This window comes from Heterodontus francisci, chromosome 8 (genome assembly GCF_036365525.1).
Source record: "Heterodontus francisci isolate sHetFra1 chromosome 8, sHetFra1.hap1, whole genome shotgun sequence".
NCBI lineage: Eukaryota > Metazoa > Chordata > Chondrichthyes > Heterodontiformes > Heterodontidae > Heterodontus > Heterodontus francisci.
In genome coordinates this window covers 54,338,217-54,364,041 of record NC_090378.1, presented here as the reverse complement: position 1 = coordinate 54,364,041, position 25,825 = coordinate 54,338,217, and the positions used below count along the sequence as shown (strand labels likewise).

General features: G+C 43.9%; 1 protein-coding gene across 2 annotated transcripts in view; it reads right to left on the bottom strand.

Moving 5' to 3' along the window:
• Positions 1-25,825, bottom strand: part of agbl4 (AGBL carboxypeptidase 4) — a 1,307,642-nt gene that overhangs the window by 232,570 nt on the left and 1,049,247 nt on the right. For both annotated transcript variants that reach the window (XM_068036420.1, XM_068036421.1), the window contains exon 8: positions 13,254-13,368. In XM_068036420.1, coding sequence (XP_067892521.1) covers positions 13,254-13,368 — 115 coding nt within the window. The remainder of the gene's footprint in view (positions 1-13,253; positions 13,369-25,825) is intronic.

Genomic DNA, 25,825 nt, shown 5'->3' with positions numbered 1-25,825 from the left:
ATCTGTTTAATTTGAATGCTACGTGCATTCAGATACTGAGTCTTGAGTTGTGTCCTTTTATTATTTTTGTAACCTCTAGCCTTATCTGTTGATTTACTCTTAGATTTATACACTCTGTCCCTTCCTGTCACAGTCTGTTTATCATTTCCCATATTATTACGTTTCTCTCTTTCCTTCTCTCTACTCCTTGATTTACCATACCTTCCCAAGTTTGATCCCTTTCCCCCACTATTCTACTCTCTACTTCCCTAGTTATGCGGCTCGCTAGAACAACGGCTCCTGCACAGATCAGGTGTAGACCATCCCTACGGTACAACCACCACTTTCCCCAGTATTGGTGCCAATGCTCCACAAACCAGAACCCACTTCTACCACACCAGCCTTTGAGCCACGCATTAATTTCTCTAATCTTATCTGCCCTATGCCAATTTGCACGTGTCATAGAGTTATACAGCACAGAAACAGGCCCTTTGGCCCAGCGTGTCTGTGCCGGCCATCAAGCACCTAACTATTCTAATCCTATTTTCCAGCACTTGGCCTGTAGCCTTGTATGCTATGGCATTTCAAGTGCTCATCTAAATACTTCTTAAATGTTGTGAGGGTTCCTGCCTCTACCACCTCTTCAGGTAGTGCGTTCCAAATTCCAACCACCCTGTGGGAGAATTTTTTTTTCCTCAGATCCCCTCTAAACCTCCTGCACCTTACCTTAAATCTATGCCCCCTGGTTATTAACCCCTCCACCAAGGGAAAAAGTTTCTTCCTATCTCACCTATCAATGCCCCTCATATTTTTGTATTCCTCAATCATATCTCCCCTCAGCCTTCTCTGCTCTAAGGAAAACAACCCCAGCCTTTTCAGTCTCTCTTCATAGCTGAAATACTCCAGCCTAGGGAACATCCTGGTGAATCTCCTCTGCACCCTCTCCAGTGCAATCACATCCTTCCTATTGTGTGGTGCCCAAAACTGTACACAGTACTCCAGCTGTGGCCTAACTAGCGTTTTATACAGCTCCGTCATAACCTCCTTGCTCTTATATTCTATGCCTCGGCTAATAAAGGCAAGTATCCACATGCTTTCCTAACCACCTTATCTACCTGTGCTGCTGCCTTCAGTGATCTATGGACAAGTACACCAAGGTCCCCCTGACCCTCTGTACTTCCTTGGGTCCAACCATTCATTGTATATTCCCTTACCTTGTTAGTCCTCCCAAAATGTATCACCTCACACTTCTCAGGATTAAATTCTATTTGCCACAGCTCCGCCCATCTTACCAGCCCATCGATATTGTCCTGTAATCTAAGGCTTTCCTCCTCACTATTGACGACACCACCAACTTTCATGTCATCTGCGAACTTACTGATCATACCTCCTATATTCACGTCTAAATCATTCATGTACACTACAAACAGCAAGGGTCCCAGCACCGAACCCTGTGGTATATCATTGGTCACAGGCTTCCACTCGCAAAAACAACCCTTGACCATCACCCTCTGCCTCCTGGCACTAAGCCAATTTTGGATCCAATTTGCCAAATTGCCCTGGATCCCACGGGCTCTTACCTTCTTAACCAATCTTCCATGCGGGACCTTATCAAAAGCCTTACTGAAGTCCATATAGACTACATCAACTGCTTTACCCTCATCTACACATTTCGTCACCGCCTCAAAAAATACAATCAAGTTAGTCAGACACGATCTCCTCCTGACAAAGCCATGCTGACTATCCCTGATTAATCCCTGCCTCTCCAGGTGGAGATTAATCCTGTCCCTCAGAACTTTTTCCAATATTTTCCCTACCACTGATGTTAGACTCACCAGCCTGTAATTACCTGGTTTATCCCTGCTACCCTTCTTAAATAATGGTACCACATTCGCTGTCCTCCAATCCTCTGGTACCTCTCCTGTGGCCAGAGAGGATTTGAAAATTTGTGTCAGAGGCCCTACCTCCACCTCCCTCTTCGAGCAGTTTGTCCTCCTCTGTGTTGCCTCTGTTAATTCTGCCTGCCAAGTTGCAGGCCAAGGGGAATAGAAACTACTGCACCCATGTCTGGGAGCAATTGTCTGAGCAGAATCCTTACAGTGAGACCAAGGGTTCCACCACATACCACACCACTCTGGGTAGACTTCTACAACTTTCAATAGCAGTATATATTACCAAACACTTCTACTAACTCAGGTGCAGCCAGCAGAAATCAATGAGCAACTGAAAGTAGTTTGTAATGAGTTCTTTATGTTGTCTGATGCAACATAAATGAGCTGTGTGGAGTCCAGTTTGCTGAAGATCTCAAACAGGTTTAGTAACAGCTAAGCTATTAGATACAGTACAGAGCAAACTATTTACAGAACCTTCATCTGGGTGTTACAGTTGCAGAGTGACTATGGCTTTTAGTCACATGACTATATACTGGTACTTAACTCATTGGCATACTGAGATCTTAAAAGCACATCACTCTTAAAGGCAATCATACCTCGTGGCCCGGCATATCCCCCACTCTACCATTACCATTAAGCCAGGAGACCAACCCTGGTTCAATGAAGAGTGCAGGAGAGCAAGCCAGGAGTAGCACCAGGCATACCTCAAAATGATGTGTCAACCTGGTGAAGCTTCAACACAGGACTATCTGCGTGCCAAACTGCGTAATCAACATGCGATAGACAGAGCTAAGCGATCCCATAACCAATGGATCAGATCTAAGCTCTGCAGTCCTGCCATATCCAGTCATGAATGGTGGTGGACAATTAAACAACTAACTGGAGCAGGTGGCTCCACAAATATCCCCATCCTCAATGATGGAAGAGCCCAGCACATCAGTGCAAAAGATAAGGATGAAGTATTTGCAACAATCTTCAGCCAGAAGTGCCAAGTAGATGATCTATCTCGGCCTCTTTCTGAAGTCCCCAGCATCACAGATGCCAGACTTCAGCCAATTTGATTCACTCTGCGTGATATCAAGAAATGACTGAAGGCACTGGATACTGCAAAGGCTATGGGCCCTGACAATATTCCGGCAATAGTACTGAAGACCTGTGCTCCAGAACTTGCCGTGCCCCAAGCCAAGCTGTTCCAGTACAGCTATAACACTGGCATCTACCCCGCAATGTGGAAAATTGCCCAGGTATGTCCTGTACACAAAAAGCAGGACAAATCCAACCCGGCCAATTGCCGCCCCATCAGCCTACTCTCAATCATCAGTAAAGTGAAGGAAGATGTCATCAACAGTGCCATCAAGCGGCACTTGCTTAGCAATAACCTGCTCAGTGACTCTCAGTTTGGGTTCCGCCAGGGCCACTCAGCTCCTGACCTCATTACAGCCTTGGTTCAAACATGGACAAGACAGCTGAACTCTAGGTAAGGTGAGAGTAACTGCTCTTGACATCAAGGCAGCATTTGACCGAGTATGGCATCAAGGAGCCCTAGCAAAACTGAGGTCAATGGGAATCATGGGGAAAACCCTTCGCTGGTTGGAGTCATACCTAGCACAAAGGAAGATGGTTGTGGTTGTTGGGGGTCAATCATCTGAGCTCCAGGGCATCACTGCAGGAGTTCCTCAGGGTAGTGTCCTAGGCCCAACCACCTTCAGCTGCTTCATCAATGACCTTCCTTCAATCATAAGGTCAGAAGTGGGGATGTTCGCTGATGATTGCACAATGTTCAGCACCATTAGTGACTCCTCAGATACTGAAGCAGTCCATGTCGAAAGGCAGAAAGATTTGGACAATATCCAGACTTGGGCTGATAAGTGGCAAGTAACATTTGCGCCACACAAATGCCAGGCAATGACCATCTCCAACAAGAGAGAATCTAACCATCTCCCCTTGACATTCAATGGCATTACCATTGCTGAATCCTCCACTATCAACATCCTAGGGGCTACTATTGACCAGAAACTGAACTGGAGTAGCCACATAAATACCGTGGCTACAAGAGCAGGTCAGAGGCTAGGAATCCTGCGGCGAGTAACTCACCTCCTGACTCCCCAAAGCCTGTCCACCATCTACAAGGCACAAGTCAGGAGTGTGATGGAATACTCTCCACTTGCCTGGATGGGAGCAGCTCCAACAACACTCAAGAAGCTCGACACCATCCAGGACAAAGCAGCCTGCTTGATTGGCACCCCATCAACAAACATTCACTCCCTCCACCACCGACGCACAATGGCAGCAGTGTGTACCATCTACAAGATGCACTGCAGCAACGCACCAAGGCTCCTTAAACAGCACCTTCCAAACCCGCGACCTCTACCAACTAGAAGGACAAGGGCAGCAAATGCATGGGAACACCACCACCTGCACGTTCCCCTCCAGGTCACACACCATCCTGACTTGGAACTATATCGCCGTTCCTTCACTGTCGCTGGGTCAATATCCTGGAACTCTCTTCCGAACAGCACTGTGGGTGTACCTATCCTATATGGACTGCAGCAGTTCAAGAAGGCAGCTCACCACCACCTTCTCAAGGGCAATTAGGGATGGGCAATAAATGCTGGTCTGGCCAGCGATGCCCACATCCCATGAATGAATTTAAAAAAAACATCGCCTTTCTTTCAAAGATATGTCTCATATGCTACAGGTAAAAAACACATAAAATTAGATATCAAAATTAGTTATACGGGATATAGATTATAAAGTTTAATAGTATGGAAGCTTGAGAGTCCATGTCTTGTTTTGGTGGTTTGACAACTGTTCCAGATCTGGTTATGGCATATCCCTCTGGGGATGTGGATTTCACTCTTGGCTGTTTTTAGTTTGCAGGCATGTTGTCAATGTGTTGGTTGTTGTCCTGTTGTTACATCACACCCTCATCGTCGGAGTGTGCTCTTTCGAGTCTGCTGTGTGTGACTGGAGTGTTGCACACTTCTCTTAGTTCGCTTCAGTTCCTTCTCAACACTGCTCCTTTAGATGTTGCAATCTTGTAAGGCCTAGGCTCCCTGCATACTTTAAATACTTCTGTGGGTAACCATGCTCTCATTGTGGGGTGTATGGCCTTGACCTGTTGTCCTACGTGTAGCTGAGGTCGTTCCATCCCTGCATGCACAATCTTCATTCTCCCTTGTTTTTTGAGTAGTGTCTCCTGCATCTCGAAGAATTTGGACAGATGATGGCTTGGTAGAGTCCTTTGCACTTGTCTGCGAAACATGATTTCTGCTGGCGACTGTAAGCCCTTTTCCAAAGGTGTAGCTCTAAGGTGGAGCATGGCAACACGAAAATCTTGTTTTGTTGTCCTACACTTCAGGACAAGGTGATTTGACTGTGCAAACCATTTGCTCAGCAAGACCATTAGGTCTAAGGTAATGTGGTGAGGACGTCACATGGTTTACGCCCCATTTGAAACACATATCCCTGAAAGGTTTGCCCGTATACTGTGGCCCATTGTCAGAAATGATTTCTTCAGGTGCACCGAATAGACTGAATATGGCACTTAATGTGTCTGAAGTGTCTTTTATCTGTCTGACAATTGGAAATTTGGAAAAATAATCGGTGACTAAGATAAAGTCGTCTCCATTCACAGTAAATAGATCAGTGGCGATTTTGGACTAAGGGAGGGTGTAGAGGTTGTTTGCATTGTTGTGGCTGGTGGCTCTGGCATATCTCGCACATCCTCATCGACCTTTCGATGTCACTGTTGATCCCTGGCCAATAAAACAGTGTCTCGTGCCAGTCGACTTGTTCGATCTAAGCCCATATGGCCTTGGTGAAGTTGTGCCAAGATGTCCTATCGGAGACCTTTGGGCACAATCACTTGTTTTCCCTTGAAAATGATGCCTCTCAAGATACCGAGTTCATCTCTATCAGGGCAAAAGTATCTGAGGGTTTCTGATATCTCTTTTACCATATCAGGTGAACCTTCTAGGATGACCCTCCGCAGTGTCTTCAGTTGTGGGTCATTGGCTGTTTCTGATTGTAGTTGGTCACATTTGTGCTGACCAAAATGCAATAAATTGATTTTGAGCACATCTTCCACCTCGATGTCCAGGCTGTCTATTTGCAGATCCAGTGGAACTTCTTTATTCTTGCTCGGGTGTGGCAATCTGCTCAGCGTATCTGAGATGACCATTTTGGTACCCGGTTTATAGCAGACGCCGAAGTCATACCCTTGTACTTTCACTAAGAGTCGCTGTAGTCGAGGTGGTGCGCTTGTCAATGATTTGCACCAGATCATCTCCAGTGGTTTGTGGTCGGTTTTCACAGTGATCTGCTTACCGAACAGGTAGGTGTGGAACCTGGTGATCCCAAACACCACAGCAAGTGTTTCACGCTCTATGTTTGAGCAATTGGATTGTGCTGAAGATAAACATTTGGACCCAAATGCAATTGGTTTGCCATCCTGCAGGATGCACGCTCCTTGCCCTTTCTGTGAGGTGTCAACCTTCTTCCTTGGATTGTGTACTGCAGGGTACTGCTGAAGATGCTTGTTTGAGAGACTCAAACATTTGCTGATGGTCATCCTGCCATACAAATGGTACGACTTTCTTTAAGAGCTCGCTCAGTGATGGTGCTTTGTCAGAAAAAATTGGAATGTATGGTGCCAGGAAGTTGAAAAATCCAAGACATCTCTGTAGATCTTCCTTGTCTTGTGGGGTAGGCATATGCCTTACATCTTTGACTTTGTCTGGGCCAGGAAGGATTCTGCAACCTGAATAGATGGAGCCAAAGAAATTGATCTGACTTACATTCACCTGGTACTTCTTGCTGTTAAAAATTAGCCCTTCGCGATGAGCTACTGCCATCAGTGAATGAAGATGTCCATCAAGCTTTTCTTTGGTTTTACCCATTATATCATCGGCAATGCATATACATCCAGGCACGTTTTCTATAATTCTGTCCATATGTTGCTGAAACAAATCTTGACTGACAGATAAGCCGAAGGGTAGTCTTTGGAAGCAGTATTTTACAAATGGTGTTCTGAAGGTGGTGACTTGCTGGGATTCCTTAGCTAGGTGTACCGACCAATATCCATGTTTAGCATTCAACTTGGAGAAGAATTTGGCTCCTGTGAACTTGAGAGTTGATTGACAGAATTGCATTCTCTCTGAGGTGCAGAACGGCATTGCCTTTGAAATCTCCTTTGGTGTTAAATCTGTCTGGGTACCTTTGTTGCAGGTCGTGGACTGACTCAATGTGGGTACCCTTGGTCTCTTCTGCTGTAATGGGTACCTTGGTGACCTCGTAGATAGTCACGATGTTGAGGTCCTTACACACTGGTAGTCCTGCCACTGTTGGTCCGTTTGTGTCTACAAGGTAAAATATTTGTGGTTTCAATGCTAACTTGCCATAGCTGCATTGCATTCTTAGTATGCCACTGCATGAGATGGATGACCCATTGCATGCAGATAACTTTGCAGTTGTTGGTTGTATCATTAATTTCCCCAGTACATATCCTTAAGGATTCGGACTAGTTGGATACTTGCACTAGCTCCGGTGTCAATCTTAACCCTCAGTGTCTGTTTTCCCACTTTCTTTCGGCACATGATGTTAATAATACCAAAAGCTTCCAGTCGTTTGGCTTCATCAACACAATGTGTCAAGTTCACAATGTGAAATGCCTGCTCATCTTCTGGCTGATAATCACTTCTCTCTGAATTTTGTCTCAGGTCTGTTTCACTGTGGACTACGTGTATCGGCTTGCGTTTACGGAGGTCTCCTTCCTGCTGTTTTCTGTTGCAGTGCCTGTCTTCTGTTTGCTTGTGTTCTACTGTGACTTCTGGCTGCGTCTTTAGAGCCAGATTTCTCGCACAAGTGGGCCCAGTGTCCTTTTGCACCACACGTCTTGCACAGGTCTTGAAATGCAGGACATCTTTGCCGTGAGTGGGACTAACCACACTTACCACAGAGCTTGCTTTCTCTTTTTGACCTGGCTGTCGTGCCAAAACTGTTGGCTGCACCTAGTGCTTGCAGATGTTGTTGTCCGGCTACAATGGCTTCGTATTTCCTGCCATCTTCTAGCAGCACATCAATGTTGTGACATTTCTCTTTTCCACATGGTCTTTCTGAAATGATTCAATGAGTGTTGAGACAATCACCAGCTCCATTAGTCACACCGCCAGCTCATTTTCTGAAAATTCACATTCATTGCCCTTACTGATGAACTGATATATTGATTCCTGTCGCTGTTGCCTGTAGGACATCAATTCCAGGTGGTGAATTCTAAAATTCACTCTTAATCGGAGTTTGTCTCCTACTACTTTCCATATCTTTGCAGTATCTTTCTGGTTCTCTTCAGATAAGCCAGAGGTATTGATTATGTGTAACCTCCCATTTCCAACTGCTATCAGTATTTTCACAGCCTGCTTCTCTGGTTCTACAACCGCTTGGTCTGTGAAGCATAACGGCATTCTTTGTTTAAAAGGTTGGAACTCGGATAGGATAAAAATGGCCTTCCAGTTTATGCTGGGAAATTTGATATCCATTTTTTCCGCTGTTCTTTTGCTTTCTGCTCTTTATTTAACTTTGTTCTATTCACTCTGTGCGGTTTCCCTTTTCAGAAATTCTCTGCTATTTAGACTAGCTGCTTGGATGGAGAGCAGCAGGTGTTTGATAGTGTTCTGTGTTAATTTTGCTTCCGGCACTTAAACTTGTCTGTTTACACAGCTGCTCAATAGGCAGTTCAATTGCTTTTTTTTTGCCAGAGTTTGTTTATGTTCGTCATGCTTGAGTGGTTTAATTTTTTTAAGCTGTGGCTGTGTGAATAGAGACTCTTCTTCATGCTTGAGTGATTTAATTTTTTAAAAACTTTGGCTGTGTGAGTGGAGACTGCAGTGTTCAGAGGATTCCCGTGCTTTTTGCTATCGGACTCCTCCTGTAATGGCACCAACCTCAATCAGCCTGGGAGAGAAATAGGGTCTTCCCCTTTTTTGTTTTAATGGAGCCTTTGAAAAAAAATACAACTTTTTAAGCACTGCAAAGCTTTTATTAAAAACGGGGATTCCTCAACCATCAGTACAATGACTCACCTGATCACAGGAATTTATTGGCAGCCTGTCGTTCTGAGCTCGGTCTTCTACAGCTGGAGGTAAGTTCTTTTTTCTTTCCACTATTTGGGCCAGTATTTCTGTGGAATTTTCTCTCTTTTGGCTGTAGGATGGGTTGTTTTAACAGCTGTTTTACCCATGGTCTTCAACTTAGACTTTGTCTTTTCACCACAGCAGCCACCATGTAATGAGTTCTTTATGTTGTCTTCTTCTTCTTTGGCCTCCTTGTCTCAAGAGACAATGGGTAAGCGCCGAGAGGTGGTCAGTGGTTTGTGAAGCAACGCCTGGAGTGGCTATAAAGGCCAATTCTAGAGTGCACAGACTCTTCCACAGATGCTGCAGATAAAATTGGTTGTCAGGGCTGTTACACAGTTGGCTCTCCCCTTGCACTTCTGGCTTTTTTCCTGCCAACAGCTAAGTCTCTTTGACTCGCCACTCTTTAGCCCCGCCTTTATGGCTGTCCGCCAGCTCTGGCGATCACTGGCAACTGACTCCCACGACTTGTGATCAATGTCACAGGACTTCATGTCACATTTGCAGATGTCTTTAAAGCGGAGACATGGACGGCCGGTGGGTCTGATACCAGTGACAAGCTCGCTGTACAATGTGTCCTTGGGGATCCAGCCATCTTCCATGCGGCTCACATGGCCAAGCCATCTCAAGCGCCGCTGGCTCAGTAGGTTGTATATTGTGGGGATATTGGCCGCTCGAGGACTTCTGTGTTGGAGATACGGTCCTGACACCTGATGCCAAGGATTCTCCGGAGGCAGCGAAGATGGAATGAATTGAGACGTCACTCTTGGCTGACATACATTGTCCAGGCATCGCTGCCATAGAGCAAGGTACTGACGACACAGGCTTGATACACACGGACTTTTGTGTTCTGTGCCAGTGCACCATTTTCCCAGACTCTCTTGGCCAGTCTGGACATAGCAGCGGACGCCTTTCCCATGGGCTTGTTGATTTCTGCATCGAGAGACAGGTTACTGGTGATAGTTGAGCCTAGGTAGGTGAACTCTTGAACCACTTCCAGAGCGTGGTCGCCGATATTGATGGATGGAGCATTTCTGACATCCTGTCCCATGATGTTCGTTTTCTTGAGGCTGATGGTTAGGCCAAATTCATTGCAGGCAGCTGCAATCCTGTCGATGAGTCTCTGCAGACACCCTTCTGTGTGGGATGTTAATGCAGCATCGTCAGCAAACAGGAGTTCCCTGATGAGGACCTTCCGTACTTTGGTCTTCGCTCTTAGACGGGCAAGGTTGAACAACTTGCCATCTGATCTTCTGTGGAGGAAAATTCCTTCTTCTGAAGACTTGAATGTATGTGAGAGCAGCAGGGAGAAGAAGATCCCAAACAGTGTAGGTGCGAGAACACAGCCCTGTTTCACGCAACTCAGGATTGGAAAGGGGTCTGATGAGGCACCACTATGCTGAATTGTGCCTTTCATATTGTCATGGAATGAGGTGATGATACTTAGTAGCTTCGGTGGACATCCGATCTTTGCCAGTCGTCTGAAGAGACCACGTCTGCTGACGAGTTCAAAGGCTTTTGTGAGATCTATGAAAGCAACGTAGAGGGGTATCTGTTGTTTATGGAATTTCTCCTGTACCTGGCGAAGGGAGAACGGCATGTCAATGGTGGATATCTCTGCTCGAAAGCCACACTATGCCTAATTTGCTATGTTGTCTAATGCACCATAAATGAGATGCGTGGAGTCCAGTTTGATGAAGATCTCAATCAGATTTATTAACAGCTAAACTATTAAATACAGTACAGAGCCAACCATTTACAGAACCTTCATCTGGGTGTTACAGTTGCAGAGTGACTATGGCTTGTAGTCACATGACTATATACTCGTACTTAGGATAACTAAGATCAATGTCCAGGCTGTGAGACAAAAGCTGCATGAGGTGTGTCTGGGAAGTCTGGTAATCAGTGGAAGTTGTATCTAAATGCTACAAACTCTAACAGTTAAGTTGATAAGAGAAGGGGGTTGGATTTTACCAGTGCTCTAGGGATGGGCTGGTAGGCATAAAATGGCAAAGGAAGGCAGGGTTAGAGAGTCTGTCACCTTCCCGATGCCATGGAATTTTACCAAGAGTGGGCAAGGTCAAGGATGACCTTCCCACCAGAGGCCAAGTGAGACCCTTAAGTGACTGTATAAGGGTCACTTAAGGGCCTCTTCCTGCTGCCGCTGGTATTTTACCAGCAGTGGGGCAGTCCTTCACCATATGGGGCAGCATCCCTGCAGGCTCGGGGGGAGCCGTCCTGTTCGGGCACCCTCCAGTGGCAAGGGCTGTCCCCTCGGGAAGAACCCCCCTTTCCCTCACAACCAACGCCCTCTCCCATACCCGCCCCCACCACCGCTGGGGCCTGCCTAACTGATGCCGGAAGCCTCATAAGCTTATCTTGATTCTGGGACCTCCTCCATGCTGGTTGGTCCGGGCCTGCTACAGTCCTGGCAATGGCCACCACTCCCGGTGGTGCCGCTGAGACTGAAGAGCTGATTGTCTGGCACTCTTGGAGGCAGGCTCCTGTCTTTTAAAGGGACGGGAGCCTCGATACCAGGCCGTTAATTGCTTGAGTGCTGAAAAAAGCCCTTGGCTTTCTGGTCCAATGTTGAGACCCCCACCACGGGCACAAAATTCAGCCCAAGATGTGCAAAGATTCATTGAATTCGGGTACAGCATTAAATTCAAAATGAACCTTCTTTTTCTTTATGGCCTTGTGATTGTACCCAGTATTTATTACCATCAAGCCCCCATATGTTCATTTATCCACTTTACAGACAAACGCTAGCACATTTACCAGAACCACACAATCCTCTTTGGGGAACAATTTCATATTATAACATGACACTGACATCAAGCATACCGTACTGCTGGTGGAGAAGATCCAAAAGAACTGATACATCAGTGTACTTAAACTGTCTGGTCAGTCTCCAGATTTAAACCCAACAAATGGCTGTGGCATTACCTGATCATTTGTGTCAATGACATGGAATTCAAGATACCTGCTAACAATTATGACGAACAATGAGAAATATCCACCAGTCATAGGCTAATCTCATGACCAGTCAACTGCAGGCTACAATCAAATGCAACCTTGTCAACAGTAGCTAATGGCAAACCAATCCAGACACTAAACTATTCTTGAAAATTATTTGTAATGTTAGTCACTGAATATGGGCTTCTCATGCATGAAAGATTGAGCAGAAACAAAGCAAGATAAAATCATATAGCTACGATATTAATTTTATAATAAATGCTATTCAAAACCAAGAAGGATATGATGCAGCTGAATATTTAAAGCTGTCAGTTCTTGCTCATCCAGAACTGACAAAAAGATCATCAACATAAAACGTTAACTCTGTTTCGCTCTCCACAGACGCTGCTTGATCTGGTGAATATTTCCAGCATTTCCTGTTTTTATTAACCATTCAGAAGTTGTTTTATGTTGCTTTTAGTATTGGATTACTTTTTAACAGTACATTTGTGATTAATGATTTCGAAATAAGTATTTGAAGGGTTAAAAGTGAAAGCCATACATCTAGGGTTCATTCACACCACACCTATTTTAGTTTTAGTTTTTTAGTTTTAGAGATACAGCACTGAAACAGGCCCTTCAGCCCACCGAGTCTGTGCCAACCATCAACCACCCATTTGTACTAATCCTACAGTAATTCCATATTCCTACCACATCCCCACCTGTCCCTATATTTCCCTACCACCTACCTATACTAGGGGCAATTTATAATGGCCAATTAACCTATCAACCAGCAAGTCTTTGGCATGTGGGAGGAAACCGGAGCACCCGGAGGAAACCCACGCAGACACAGGGAGAACTTGCAAACTCCATACAGGCAGTACCCAGAATTGAACCCGGGTCGCTGGAGCTGTGAGGCTGCGGTGCTAACCATTGCACCACTGTACCGCCCACTGTGTCACTGCAAATTAGTTTGCCTTTGCACTAACATTAGCATCACAGAGTAAATGCAGCCCTGGAGTCAGAGTTTGACCTGACACCTGAAACAAGCTGAATGAGACTGCCTGAAGGAAATAGTATCGCTCTACTTCTCTTCAGAGTCACTTTGGTCCTTGGTAGCTGATTTACACTCCAAGATGAGGGCCAATGTGGAGTAGTTTCAGCTTTGCACAAATAGGAATGTGAATGTTCCCTAAAATATACATATTTTTTCAACTTCAAACACAGAAACTTATCAGAAATATGTTAAAATGAGAAGTGTTATGTTTAAAATATCCAATTTAATGAGTTTACTCACCTATAGTTACCTAAAAATACTCCATCAGGATTGAGCATAGGTACTATTTTAAACACCAGAACATCCCGTAGAGCCTTGGCAACTGAGTGCTGACTGACAAGAAAATCAATAAAACCTAGAAGGAACAGAAAAATGTGATATTTTCAAAATATTGTAAAAATGGGCTCTTATCACTGTACACATTTCTGATATCAGATCTTTCCTGAGATTGTTGACAAATCTAGAAAGTTGTTGCACTTTTTTCAGACAAGAATTGACCTTGCTTTGGATTAAAATTCACTACGAGGAGACCATTCAGACCCATGGGAATCTGTCCTTCAAAGAAAAGTCATGCAGCAAGAGATTTAAAATATTTTAGCTGTGCCAAGGTGCCAAGGTACACTGATTGTAAACTTAAGTTGCCTTGAAATTGAAATCTATCAAATATAGTGTTCAACATAGAGCTGGAAAATTCCCCTTACCACTGAGCCAACAAGAGTTACTTTTTAGCTGCAAAATAAAACAGCTTTCCAGTTTGCAAATGACATTAGTATTTATTCCTCTATCTTTAATTCTTAGCTTCTTTCTTTGCTTCTCTGCTGCAACATTTCAAATCTTATATATGATACTCTTTTTTGTTCTATTTAAAATGAAATACTGCATACAATGTAAAAAATCTAGCTTAAATAACAGATGTATGATGCACTTTTACATTTAGACATGGAACACTTATATACAAAATAGTTTAACGTAACTTTCGAATGATATCAAATTGGCAAGAGCAACCTCAAGGGAGAGTTCATTGAATGTATTCAAGATTTTTTTTGGAGCAATATGTTGTGGAACCAACCAGGGAGGAGGCTATTTTAGATTTGGTATTATGTAATGAGGTGGGATTAATTAATGATCTCATAGTTAAGGATCCTCCAGGGAAGAGTGATCATAGCATGCTAGAATTTCAAATTCAGTTTGAGGGCGCGAAACTCGTGTTCTGGAGTTAAACAAAGGTAATTACATAGGCATGAGGACAGATTTGGCCCTGGTGGACTGGGCAGGAAGACTATAAGGTAGGACAGTTGATGAGCAGTGGCAGATATTCAATTCCTCCCAACTAAAATATATTCCAGAGAGGAAGAAAGATTGTAAGAGGTGGAAAAAACATCCATGGCTAAGCAAGGAGGTTAAGGATAACATAAAGACAAAAACTAAGGCATACCATATTGCAAAAGCCAGTGGTAGGCTGGAAGATTGGGAAAATTTTAAAGATCAACAAAAGGTTACTAAAAAAATAATAAAAAGAGCAAAGGTAAATTATGAAAGAACACCAGTGCAACATATAAAAATGGATAGCAAAAGCTTCCATAAGTATATAAAAGGGAAGAGGGTAGCTAAAGTGAATGTTGGTCCCTTGGAGGATGTGACTGGGAGTTAATAGTGGGGAACACAGAAATGGCGGAGACACTAAATCAATACTTTTCCTCAGTTTTCACGGTGGAGGACATTAGTACCATCCCAATAGTAACAGGAAATGCAGAGGTTACAGAAAGGGAGGATCTTAAAACAATCATCATCACGAGGGAAAAAGTGCTGAGCAAACTATTGGGATTGAAGGCAGACAAGTCCCCAGGGCCTGATGGCCTACATCCTAAGGTCTTAAAGGAAGTGGCAGCGGAGATAGTGGATACATTGGTTATAATATTCCAAAATTCCCTGGATGCAGGAAGGTTCCAGTGGATTGGAAAAATGCTAATATAACACCCTTATTCAAAAAGGGAGAGAGGCAGAAAGTAGGAAACTACAGACCAGTTAGTTTAACATCTGTTATTGGGAAATTGTTAGAATCCATTATTAAGGAAGTAATAACAGGACATTTAGAAAGTCAAAACGCAATATGAAGGGTAAATCGTGTTTGACTAATTTGCAGGAGTTCTTCGAAGATGTAACAAGCAAAGTGGATAATGGGGATCCTGTAGATGTAGTATATCTGAACTTGCAGAAGGCATTTGATAAGGTGCCACACAAAAGGTTAATACACAAGGTAAGATCACATGGGGTTAGGGATAATTTATTAGCTTGGTTAGAGGATTGGCTAACCAACAGAAAACAGAGTCGGGATAAATGGGTCCTTTTCTGGTTGGCAAGATGTAACCAGTGGTGTGCCACAGGGTTCGGTCCTCGGGCCCCAACTATTTACAATCTATATTAATGACTTGGATGCAGGGATAGAAGGTACTATAGCCAAATTTGCAGATGACACTAAAATAGGTGGGATAGTAAGTTGCAATAAAGAAATAAGAAATTTACAAATGGATATGGATAGGTTAGGTGAATGGGCAAACATTTGGCTGATGTAGTTTAACGTGGATAACTATGAGGTTATCCATTTTGGTCGAAAGAATGGAAAGGCAAATTATTATCTAAATGGAGAGAAACTTCAGAGTGCTTCGGTGCAGAGGGATTTGGGTGTCCTTGTGCATGAATCGCAGAAAACTAGTATGCAGGTGCAACAGGTAATAAGGAAGGCAAATGGAATTTTGGCATTTATTGCTAAAGGAATAGAGTATGAAAGTATGGAAGTGTTGCTGCAACTGAACAAGGCATTAGTGAAACCGCACCTGGAGTATTGCGTACAGTTTTCGGTCCCCTTACTTGAGGAGGGATGTAGTTGCATTGGAGGCAGTTCAGAGGAGGTTCACTAGATTGATTCCAGAGATGAGAGGCTTGTCTTATGAAGAGAGATTGAGCAGTTTAGGCCTTTACTCTCTGGAGTTTAGAAGAATCAGAGGAGATCTAATTGAGGTATATAAGATGATTAAGGGGATTGACAAAGTAGATGTAGAGACGATATTTCCTCTGGTGGGTCGATCTAGAACGAGCGGTCATACTTTTAGAATAAGGGGTAGCAGATTTAAAACAGAGATGAGGAGAAATTACTTCGCTCAAAGGGTTGTGAGTCTGTGGAATTCACTACCCCAGTGTGCGGTGGATGCTGGGACATTGAGTAAATTTAAGGAGGAGAGAGACAGATTTTTAATTAGTTATGGGTTGAAGGGTTATGGAGAATAGGCAGGAAAATGGAGTTGAGGCCGAGATGAGATTAGCCATGATCGTATTGAATGACAGAGCAGGCTCGAGGGGTTGAATTGCCTCCTCCTGCTCCTAATTCTTATGTTCTTATGGTGCAAGTTAATTTTCTGCCTACCTGTGGCAGCAGGAGGTCTTAGGTGATTTTAACCACTGGGCTTCATTTAAACCATAGACTATCCTGATAGTAGCAGAACTGCCCACCCCTCCCAAGCACTTCCAGGCTGCTCCTGCTACTGACTGCTGAGAACCATTCCCATGGCTGTCTCTTGCTGCAAAATTCTCATTCCCACCTGCCAGCCAAATAGTAGGTTCGAGGGAGCATTTATTTATATGAGACCCTGCTGTTAAGATCTGCAGGGCTTCTACGTCCCCAGATTCCCTGGGAGCTCAGTCTACTTTGGGGTTTGCTTGCACCATTCCGGCTCTCCTTTTAAAAATCAGAGCCTGGATCTCTGCAGAAAAAGACAAATATTAAGAAGCCAAAAACTGAGGCAAAAGTAAATAAATGGATTTGTTTATCACCTAGCAACTGTGAGTGCTCATTTATATAGGCAGCCATTAAAAGCGTTGGGTGTGCAGTGTAAAGGGTACAATGTGATACACATGACATTACTACATCATTTTTGTGTCATTATCATATGATTTATACATTTAAGCCAATTTCAGGTGGAAGCTTCCTGTTCAACCACTGGAATGTGAATCATACACAAACACAAAAGTACATGTTTATGCCCCTTTTCCCACAATGTTACACCTACTGAACTGGTACAAATGTGATAGCAATGTCTGAAAAATCAATCCCTGTGTCCAAACCAAATTTTTTGTGGTGGCCTCCTGATTTGTCCAAACCATGTGATAGTTTAGGATTGAAATATCTGATCCATATAATTTTTAGTATTTATGGGTCATACATTGGAGCTGTGTTTGTCATTCCAAGGACCTAAAATTGCATATTACAAGTGGCCTCCCGTCGGAAACAGGAAACTCTGGCTACCCATCTCCAGAACTGATTCAAAATGGCAGCAGCCACAGCACCAGCTTAGACAGGGTGGTATTTTCGGCCTGATATCACTCCAATTACACTGGGCCAAGGTCGTTAATAATCAGCGTATCTGTTTAGGAATCCATAAGTCTTCATTGGTATTTGTTAGTGACTCATAACATATACAAAACATGGAAGGACAGAAATGGAAGTCAGAAATGCTCAAGACCAAAAGGGCTAAATTCAATGAAATAAGTGAACAACCAAAACAAATAAATTGGGGAAGCTTGTTCAACAATGATTTAGTAGGAAACAATTGGAACTCTTTTAAAGGTGTAATGCTGAGCCTGCAGGATAAAGGCACTCCCAAAACCAACAAGCAAATGTGAATCAAAATTTGAGTACTAAACAAATTACAAATGAGATAAAGCAAAAGAAGTCTGTACAATTCCTACAAGAAAAAAGGAAAAGAGGCTCACTGAGACAAATACAAAGTAAGGCAAGAACATGTTAAAAGAGTCATCATATGGTCAAAGTGGGACCTTAAAGATGTACAGGAGTTGAAGCTAGGCCTAACAGCAAAAAACCCTTTCAGTGCCACAACAGTCAGAGATGAGGGAAGGCTCCATTGATAATTATGAGGGTTTCAATAGATACTGGAGAGGTTCTAGGAAACAGAGTAAAGTGATGACATGTAGAAAAAAGGTGACAAAACAGAAACAGGCAACTAGAGACACATCGGGCTAGAAATTGGTCCAGGTGTTGCTTGGGCACGGGGATTGCGATTCATGACCTGCCCACACCTGTTGCTGTGGAGCTAGGTAGTAGCAGATTTTGTGCTGCTTTTCCATTTAAATGATTGTAGAGTTGGTCTGAGCAGAGCCCGTACTGCTGACTGCCTGAGCGCTAGCAGAGGGCTGAGCTACATTTGCAGAGAGCACATGGTACAGACAGCTTAATCTTCTTAAAGACAATCTGTCTATTTTAAAGGAAAGCTGCACTGAATCACGGGAAGCTGTTGCTGAATGCTATTTCTGCAATTCTAAAGAAGGAAAATGAAGTATCAAGGTAGAGAATGGGCTCTCAGATTCACAGATACAGTGCTAGAAGCCTTACGGGGGTGGAGGCAGACAGTAAGAGAGTGGCTATGTTTCCATGGGGGGGCCAGGAGGCCCTTAAGCACCATGCTCAGAAGGGAATGGGAGTTGGTGACAAGGGAGGTCAAGGTTAATGAATTCATCTTCACAGGACACCTTGTACCACTGCACTGCCAGCCTCTCAATGTACACACATCCATCACTCACCATCAGCAGCCCCTAGCACTCAGGTCTCATGCCTAATGTCCAGATGCTCCTCCTCAGCCTCAAAAACATTCAATGCTGCCAGCCTCACACCCACCTCTCACTACCTCTGCTGTTGATTGTATATTAATTGTGTTTAATTGTATGCAGGTGGTGGGCATTAATTGGTGATTCACTTAAATTCCTATAAGTAGACACAGAGTGAAACTGTGGTTATTGGGTTAGGAGGTGCATGCTTGTACTGTACAACTCTTTAAATAAATATAAAAATGTGTAAAGATTGGTTCTAGTTCTATCCCTCACCAACTGGCTTTCTAGATATAACATTCATATACCACCAGCTATTCAGCTATGGCAGGCACATCACCCAAACACAGTGCGACATAATCACTGATATTCTTCCCACTCTCTTGCAGAACAAGCTGGTTCATATCAGGAAGAAGCAGAGCAGAACCTGTGGGGGACAAGAACACCTGCATCTCCTGAGCCCTACAGAACAGATAGTTCCCTGCATTATGGAGTTGCTGAGGATGACGGTATTTTACTGCCTTATGCCCCTTCTCAACTCCCGGCACACCCTCATCCTGCTATCTAGATAAGCAAGCTGCAGATGGTGTGACCACGGACCTCTTGTTTTTCATCCTACCCACCCCCAACTTCCCTCACCCCAAACTTCCCTCTGTGATTTCTTGCACTAAGATGCATGAACTGTTGTCTGCTCAATCACAGCACACCCACGAGGAAGAGAGACAGCAACAGCGCAGCACTGATGAAGAAGCATTGTGGTTTGATCTAATACTTGTAGCCACCAGCTCTGATACTGGCTCTGCATGTGCCTTAAAGGCTAGTGTAGAGTTAGGCTTTTCACATGAAGCTATTAATTAACGCTTTGCGGATTCAGGATAAACCATGGAAATAGATTTTTTAAAATGGTTGAAAGGTAGGAAACAATGAACGTTCATTAGCGTAGTTATGTTAAAATAGGGAGGAAATACTGAGTGGGGTCCCTCACGACTTGGTACTGGGATCACTACTATTGCTAATTTACATCAATGAGCTAGATTCAAAAATTCATTGCAAAGCAGTTAAATTTGTAAATGATACCAAATTAGAATGTGGAGGCAAAATCAAAAGAGGCAGTGAGAAATTACAGAAGGAATTGGGCAAAATATGTAAGGCTAAAGAACAATGGCAGATCTAATTTAATTCAAACAAATTTAGACATAAGAAAAAAAAGGACAACATGCATACTCCATCAATTATGTTGTAATAGCTAAGAATAAGGTTGAAGGAGATCTAGCGGTCGTAAACTTGACGCCAAACATATCTAATCAACGGAGAGCAGTATTCAACAAAACTAACAAAATTTGAACTACATAAACAAAACAAGAGGATATCTCAGAGGAGGTACTGATCAAACTATAGTTCTTTAGTCAAATCACACCTTAAATAATGCATCCAATTCCAATTGCCAAGAAACAAGTACTGGAGACAGTGCAGAGATAAACCATGAGGCTGATCTTCAGCACAAAAATTTTTGAGTTTGAAGGAAGGACTGGAGAGACTTCAGCTTTTTAGTCTAGAAAGAAGGCTATATACAATTCTTAAGTTTATTGAAAAAGTCAACTAGAACATTTCTTTAAATTAAGTTGCAGGAGTACACCTAGGAGACACAGGAACATAGTAGCATAGGAACTAAGTTGGTCATTCAGCCCCTCAAGCCTGTTCTGCTGTCATTCAATTAGATTGTGACTAATCTTTATCTTAACTCTGATTACCTGTCTTGGTTCCATATCTCTTTAATACCCTTACCTAACAAAAACTTGTCAATCTCAGTTTTGAAATTTTCAATTGGCCTAGCCTCAACAGCTTTTTGGGAAAGAGTTCCAGATTTTCCCTACCCTATGTGTGAAGAAGTGCTTCCCGACATCACCCCTGAATGGTCCAGCTCTAATTTTAAGTTTATGCTCCTTTGTTCTAATCTACCCACTAGAGGAAATTATCTCTTTCTAATTACCTTATCCTATAACATTTTTTAAACACCTCAATTAGATCACCCCTTAATCTTCTATACTAGATGGAATACGAGCCTCTTCTATGTAATCTGTCATCATAACTTAACCCTTTTAGTCCTAAACACATCTTCAAATTAATTAAAGGTAATTTTAGGACAGATAGCTATTGGATAAGGATTGGATACTATAATGGGTGGATATTAGGACCTTTTTGAATGGACAGATTAGGTTGGGCGACATAGCCATCCTCACCATGATTATCTTGCAATTAATTATCCTGCCAAAACAAAGTGGGAGCTATAGTTTATATCTGAAATTATTAAAGTTAATATTAAGGTTAAATGGCTGCTCCTTAGCTTACATTGAGCTTCACTGAAACAGTGTAAATGGCCAATAACACAGAGGTTAGAATGGGAGTGGGATGGGGAAATGATGGACTGGATTTTACCAGCCCCCCGACATCGGGGGTCGTGGCGGTGGGGGGGGGGCCCAGAAAATATCTCCAGGAGAGGCCCACCATGGGCCTCGATGCTGGGAAGGCCTCGCTCTATTTTACTGGCGGCAGCAAGGCCTTGTGGCAGCCCACCTGCCGCATGGCGACGGAGACTTAATTTAAATATTAAAATAAATTGTAATTAATGAATAATAATTTACCTTGCAATGACAGCCGTTCGGGTCCGATATTCCGACAGGTTGCTGGAACTCCCGCGCCTTCGGATCTCCATTCGGCGATCCGAGGCAAAACACTGGTGGGGAGGAAGGAGGAGGGAGGAGTGAAATTTTTAGGGCGGTGGGGGGGAGAGCGGGGAAAACTCTTCCAATTGGTTGAGCAGATGTTGGGAAGGGGTTGAGGGTTAAAGTTAATAAATCTCGCGGGGGGGAGAGGTCAGGATCGGAATAAAAGTTTTTTTGGGGGGGAAAGGGTAATTAATGAATTGATTAGTCATTGGGAGTGTGGGAGAGGGGATTGAAAATGTAAATAAATGTCTAACTTTATTTGTCAAGATTCTGCGACTTTAAAATTTTTTTGAGTCCGAAGGGCCTAAAGCCCTTTAAAAATGGTTCCAGAGCCTGCACGGTGCCACCAGACGCTGTTGCCAGGGATGGAGCGGGGGCAGTCGTTCTGCCCCCTCCATTTATATGATCTGCCGTGCTAAATATCCTGGTAGCTCCGCGGTGCACATCTTGCGCATGCGACGCGCCGTTCTTGAAGCTCATCGCCGAGATTGCCAGTGAGCTTGAAAAATCCAGCCCGATGTGTCCAGTGACAGAGAGCTTGGCGATGCACTTGTGGATGGAACAAAAATATATACCGTACAGCTAAACAACATTATTTCCGGTAAAACATCTCAGCTGCTTTTTTGAACAATGTACTGGCCTAAGTCAATTATGTTTATAACATTTGTGATCGATGTAAGATGATTAAAACTACTCAATAGCCTGGCACCAGACTTTCTCCTGATAAATCAATACAAACTGAATTCTAAAGCCTGCACTATCAACAAGAACCAAATTAGGGTATCTCATTAAGCTAAGCCTCAGGATTCTGCAGAAGTAAAGACATAATCAGAAATATAATGTCATTTCTTCCGGGGAAATGAGGCACAACACTGTTGGGGAGGGGGGAGGAGATATGTTTCTCAGTGCGGGGTGGGGGGAGCGGGATCATGGGTGTAGGAGATGGTGGGAAGGGTTATAGTTTAAAGTTTGTGCAGATGGCGGGGTCGGGGGGGAAGGTCAGATGGTAAAGGTAAATCTTTTGGGGGGAAGGGAAAATAATTAATTTAATTGTTTTTGGGGGACAGGAGAGGGGCAAAAGAGATGGATTTATTTAATTTCATTTAAACTTTCTTTAAATAGTTAAATTTGCCGGTAGAGCTATCAGCCCTTTACAAATGGTGTCAGCGCCTGTGCATAGGCAGCTGACGCCATTGCCAGGGACGGACATTCTGCTCCCTCCACATGATTGGGAGAGGGGAGTGGCGCATGCCCCGGCCATTTAAATAAGCTGCCACGCTTCGAATTGCGACTTCTCTTTGGCGTGTGTGGGCCGCTATTTATTTCGCCGGTCGCTGATTTCGCCGGCAGGTTTATAGAATTTAGCCCAGTGTGATTTGTTTTGCATCAATTGCAAAAAACATTTCCCACTAAACAGGAATCAAAAGGTTAACTATGTTGTTCACTCTCATTACTAGTAACATGTCCTTAAATTTTCAATAATTGACCACAGTCATTGGTGGCAGTTTTATTGTATATCAGAGTGCCACATAAACAAGGCCATCATAATATTATCCCTGATGGAAACAAAGCTACTCACTGCATGCTGTAAATTTCTTTCACAGCTGAACAGATTAATTGCCATATGAATTAAACTAATATGATGAGAAGTGCTGTACACAAAGGCCATTTAAAAATGTGACATGGGTCAGGAAGGTGAGAACAAACAAATCTTCTCATTAATGAGAGTTAGATCTGGGTAGGAATTTTTTCTTTGATTCTCAAAGACCTAGATAGAGAGAGCTAAATACACTAGGTCTTCATAAGGAGATAATTACATGCTCGAGTATACTGGTGACAAGATGCCAAATGACTGTAATGATGCTTACATGTCTGGACAGAGTCTTGGACTTGTATAAACATGTACACTTGAAACACGAGGTTGGAAGGACTGGTTGCATGAAATAATTGACCACCTGCTTTCTAAAGTAGAAACTGTACAGCATGCCAACTGATGTTACATGCATAGACATTTTAATGTTCTAGACATTTCACTGTATAATCACGACTTTCATTCTATTTAGGATGCCTTCCTTTTTCTTAACCAAAGATTCCCTCCACTGTGGTTGACAGGGTCCCCGACAGTGTCCATCCCATTTTCCGCATTTCTGCTTTCACCCCTTCCCCGGCCGACGCCCAGAACCACAATAGAGTTTCTCATCTTTACATCCCACCAGCCTCCACATTCAATGGATCATCAGCAGTGGCCACATCCAGCATGTTGCCCTTACCAAATGCATCTTCCCCTTCCCTCCCCTTTCAGCATTCCGATGGAACCATTCCCTCCACGACACCCTGGTCCACTTATCATCACCCAAAACCCCCTCCCTTTCCCATAGTGTCTTCCCGTGCAAGAACAGGAGATGCAACACCTCCCCTTTTACCTCCTCTCTTCCCACCACCAGGGCCCAAAAACTCCTTCCAAGTGAATCAGTGACTTGCTTGTACCTCTTTCAATTTCATATACTGTACTTGCTTTTCAGGATGTTGTCTTCTCAACATTGGGGAGATCAAACATAGATTGGGTGATTGCTTTGCAGAACACTGCTGTTTAGTCCGCAAGCGTGACCATAAGCTTCTGGTCACCTGTCATTTTAATTCTCTGCCCCACCCCCACACTGACCTCTCTGGCCCTTGTCTCCTACAGTGTTCTAATGAAGCTTAATGGAAGCTCGAGGAACACCTCATCTTTTGATTAGGCACTTTACAGCCTTCCAGACTCAACACTGAATCCAACACTTTCAGATCATAACGGGTAGATCATAGGGTGGCACAGTGGCACAGTGGCACAGTGGCGCAGTGGCTAGCACCACAGCCTCACAGCTCCAGCGACCCAGAGTCAGTTCTGGGTCCTGCCTGTGCGGAGTTTGCAAGTTCTCCCTGTGACCGCGTGGGTTTCTGTGGGGTGCTCTGGCTTCCTTCCACAGCCAAAGACTTGCAGGTTGATCAGTAAATTGGCCATTGTAAATTGCCCCTAGTGTAGGTAGGAGAATTGTGGGGATGTTTTAGGAAATATGGGGTTAATGTAGGATTAGTATAAATGGGTGGTTGGTAGTCAGCACAGACTTGGTGGGTCAAAGGGCTTGTTTCGGTGCTGTATCTCTCTATGACTATAACCACCACTCCCATTTTTTCCGATAACAGCTATTGATAATGATTCTACTATTGCAATTTACACCTCTTCTAGACCCATCTTCAGTTTGTTTATTTGTCCCACTCTGTCTCATTTTGCCTTGCACCTTCATCCCTTTTGTCATTTAATCTCTTCTGCCTTCCACCCTATCACAGACCTTCCCTTATGTTCTTTCCTCCCCTCCACCCTTTCTGTGTCTCTGTACTTGCTTAAAACCTGTTACATCTCTAACTTCTTCCAGTGCTGATGAAAGGTCATCAACCTGAAATGTTGGCTGGGATTTAACAAGGAGGTGGTGGCCCCACCCACCGGCTGGAAAGTTGGGGCGAGCCCGCCTCCACTGGCCCTGGAAGCCATGATGTTATTTTGCGCAATTAATTGCCTGAGGATGTGGCTTCCACTGCTCTGAGGCAGGATGTCCTGCCTCCAAGAGCTGCCAGCCAGTCAGAGGACTGGCAGCTCTTCAATCCCAGCAACGCCAATGGGAGCGGTGGCCACTGCTGGGACTGCAGCAGGCCCCGGACCCAGTCAGTGATGGAGGCTGCAGTAGGAGATAAGTGGGGTTGGGGCTCACCGGGGTCAATCATCCAGGCCCCAGCAAGGGGCTGGGGGTCTGATCGCCAGCCCAGGCCACTGGAAGAGTCCTCCTTGGGGCACAGAGAGCCCGATCAGCAGGGCCCCACCCAAGCCTGCAAGGAGGCCACCTGGTTTTATTGGGCAGCCTCCTCAGGTGGCAGTGCCCATCCACTGGCAGGAAGAGATCTGTAAGTGGCCATTAATTGGCCAATTAAGGGCCTCAATTGGCCTAAAGGCATACGGGTTGCCCACCACCTCCCCCACTGCTGGTAAAATATCAGCAGAGGAAGGTAGGCAACGAACACAGCACCCCCGCCATCCCACCTAATTTTACGCCCCTCCCAGGACATGCTGAATATTTCCAGCTTTTCTGTTTATATTTTAGATCTGTTATTAGTGTATTTGCAGTTATTATTTAATAAAATTAAATATTATTTAATATTAAACTGGTATTCATGTTCATTTTATTTAAAAAAGTAAACTAGACTTTAACAAAAGTGGTTTATTGTTTTAATTCCACTCTTCCAATAATGAGACACTTCACATACTAGTGGGTCTTTACTGTGCCCTGGATCTATCACTGGAAAAGAATGCAATTGCACCTTGGAATTTTTTCCAGAATATCAAACAAACCTTTAATGAAATGTGCCGACTTGGTTCCAGACCAGGCATCACCAGAAGAAAGGCCTTGCCAAAAGTTAACTCCTTTACGAACGACAAGT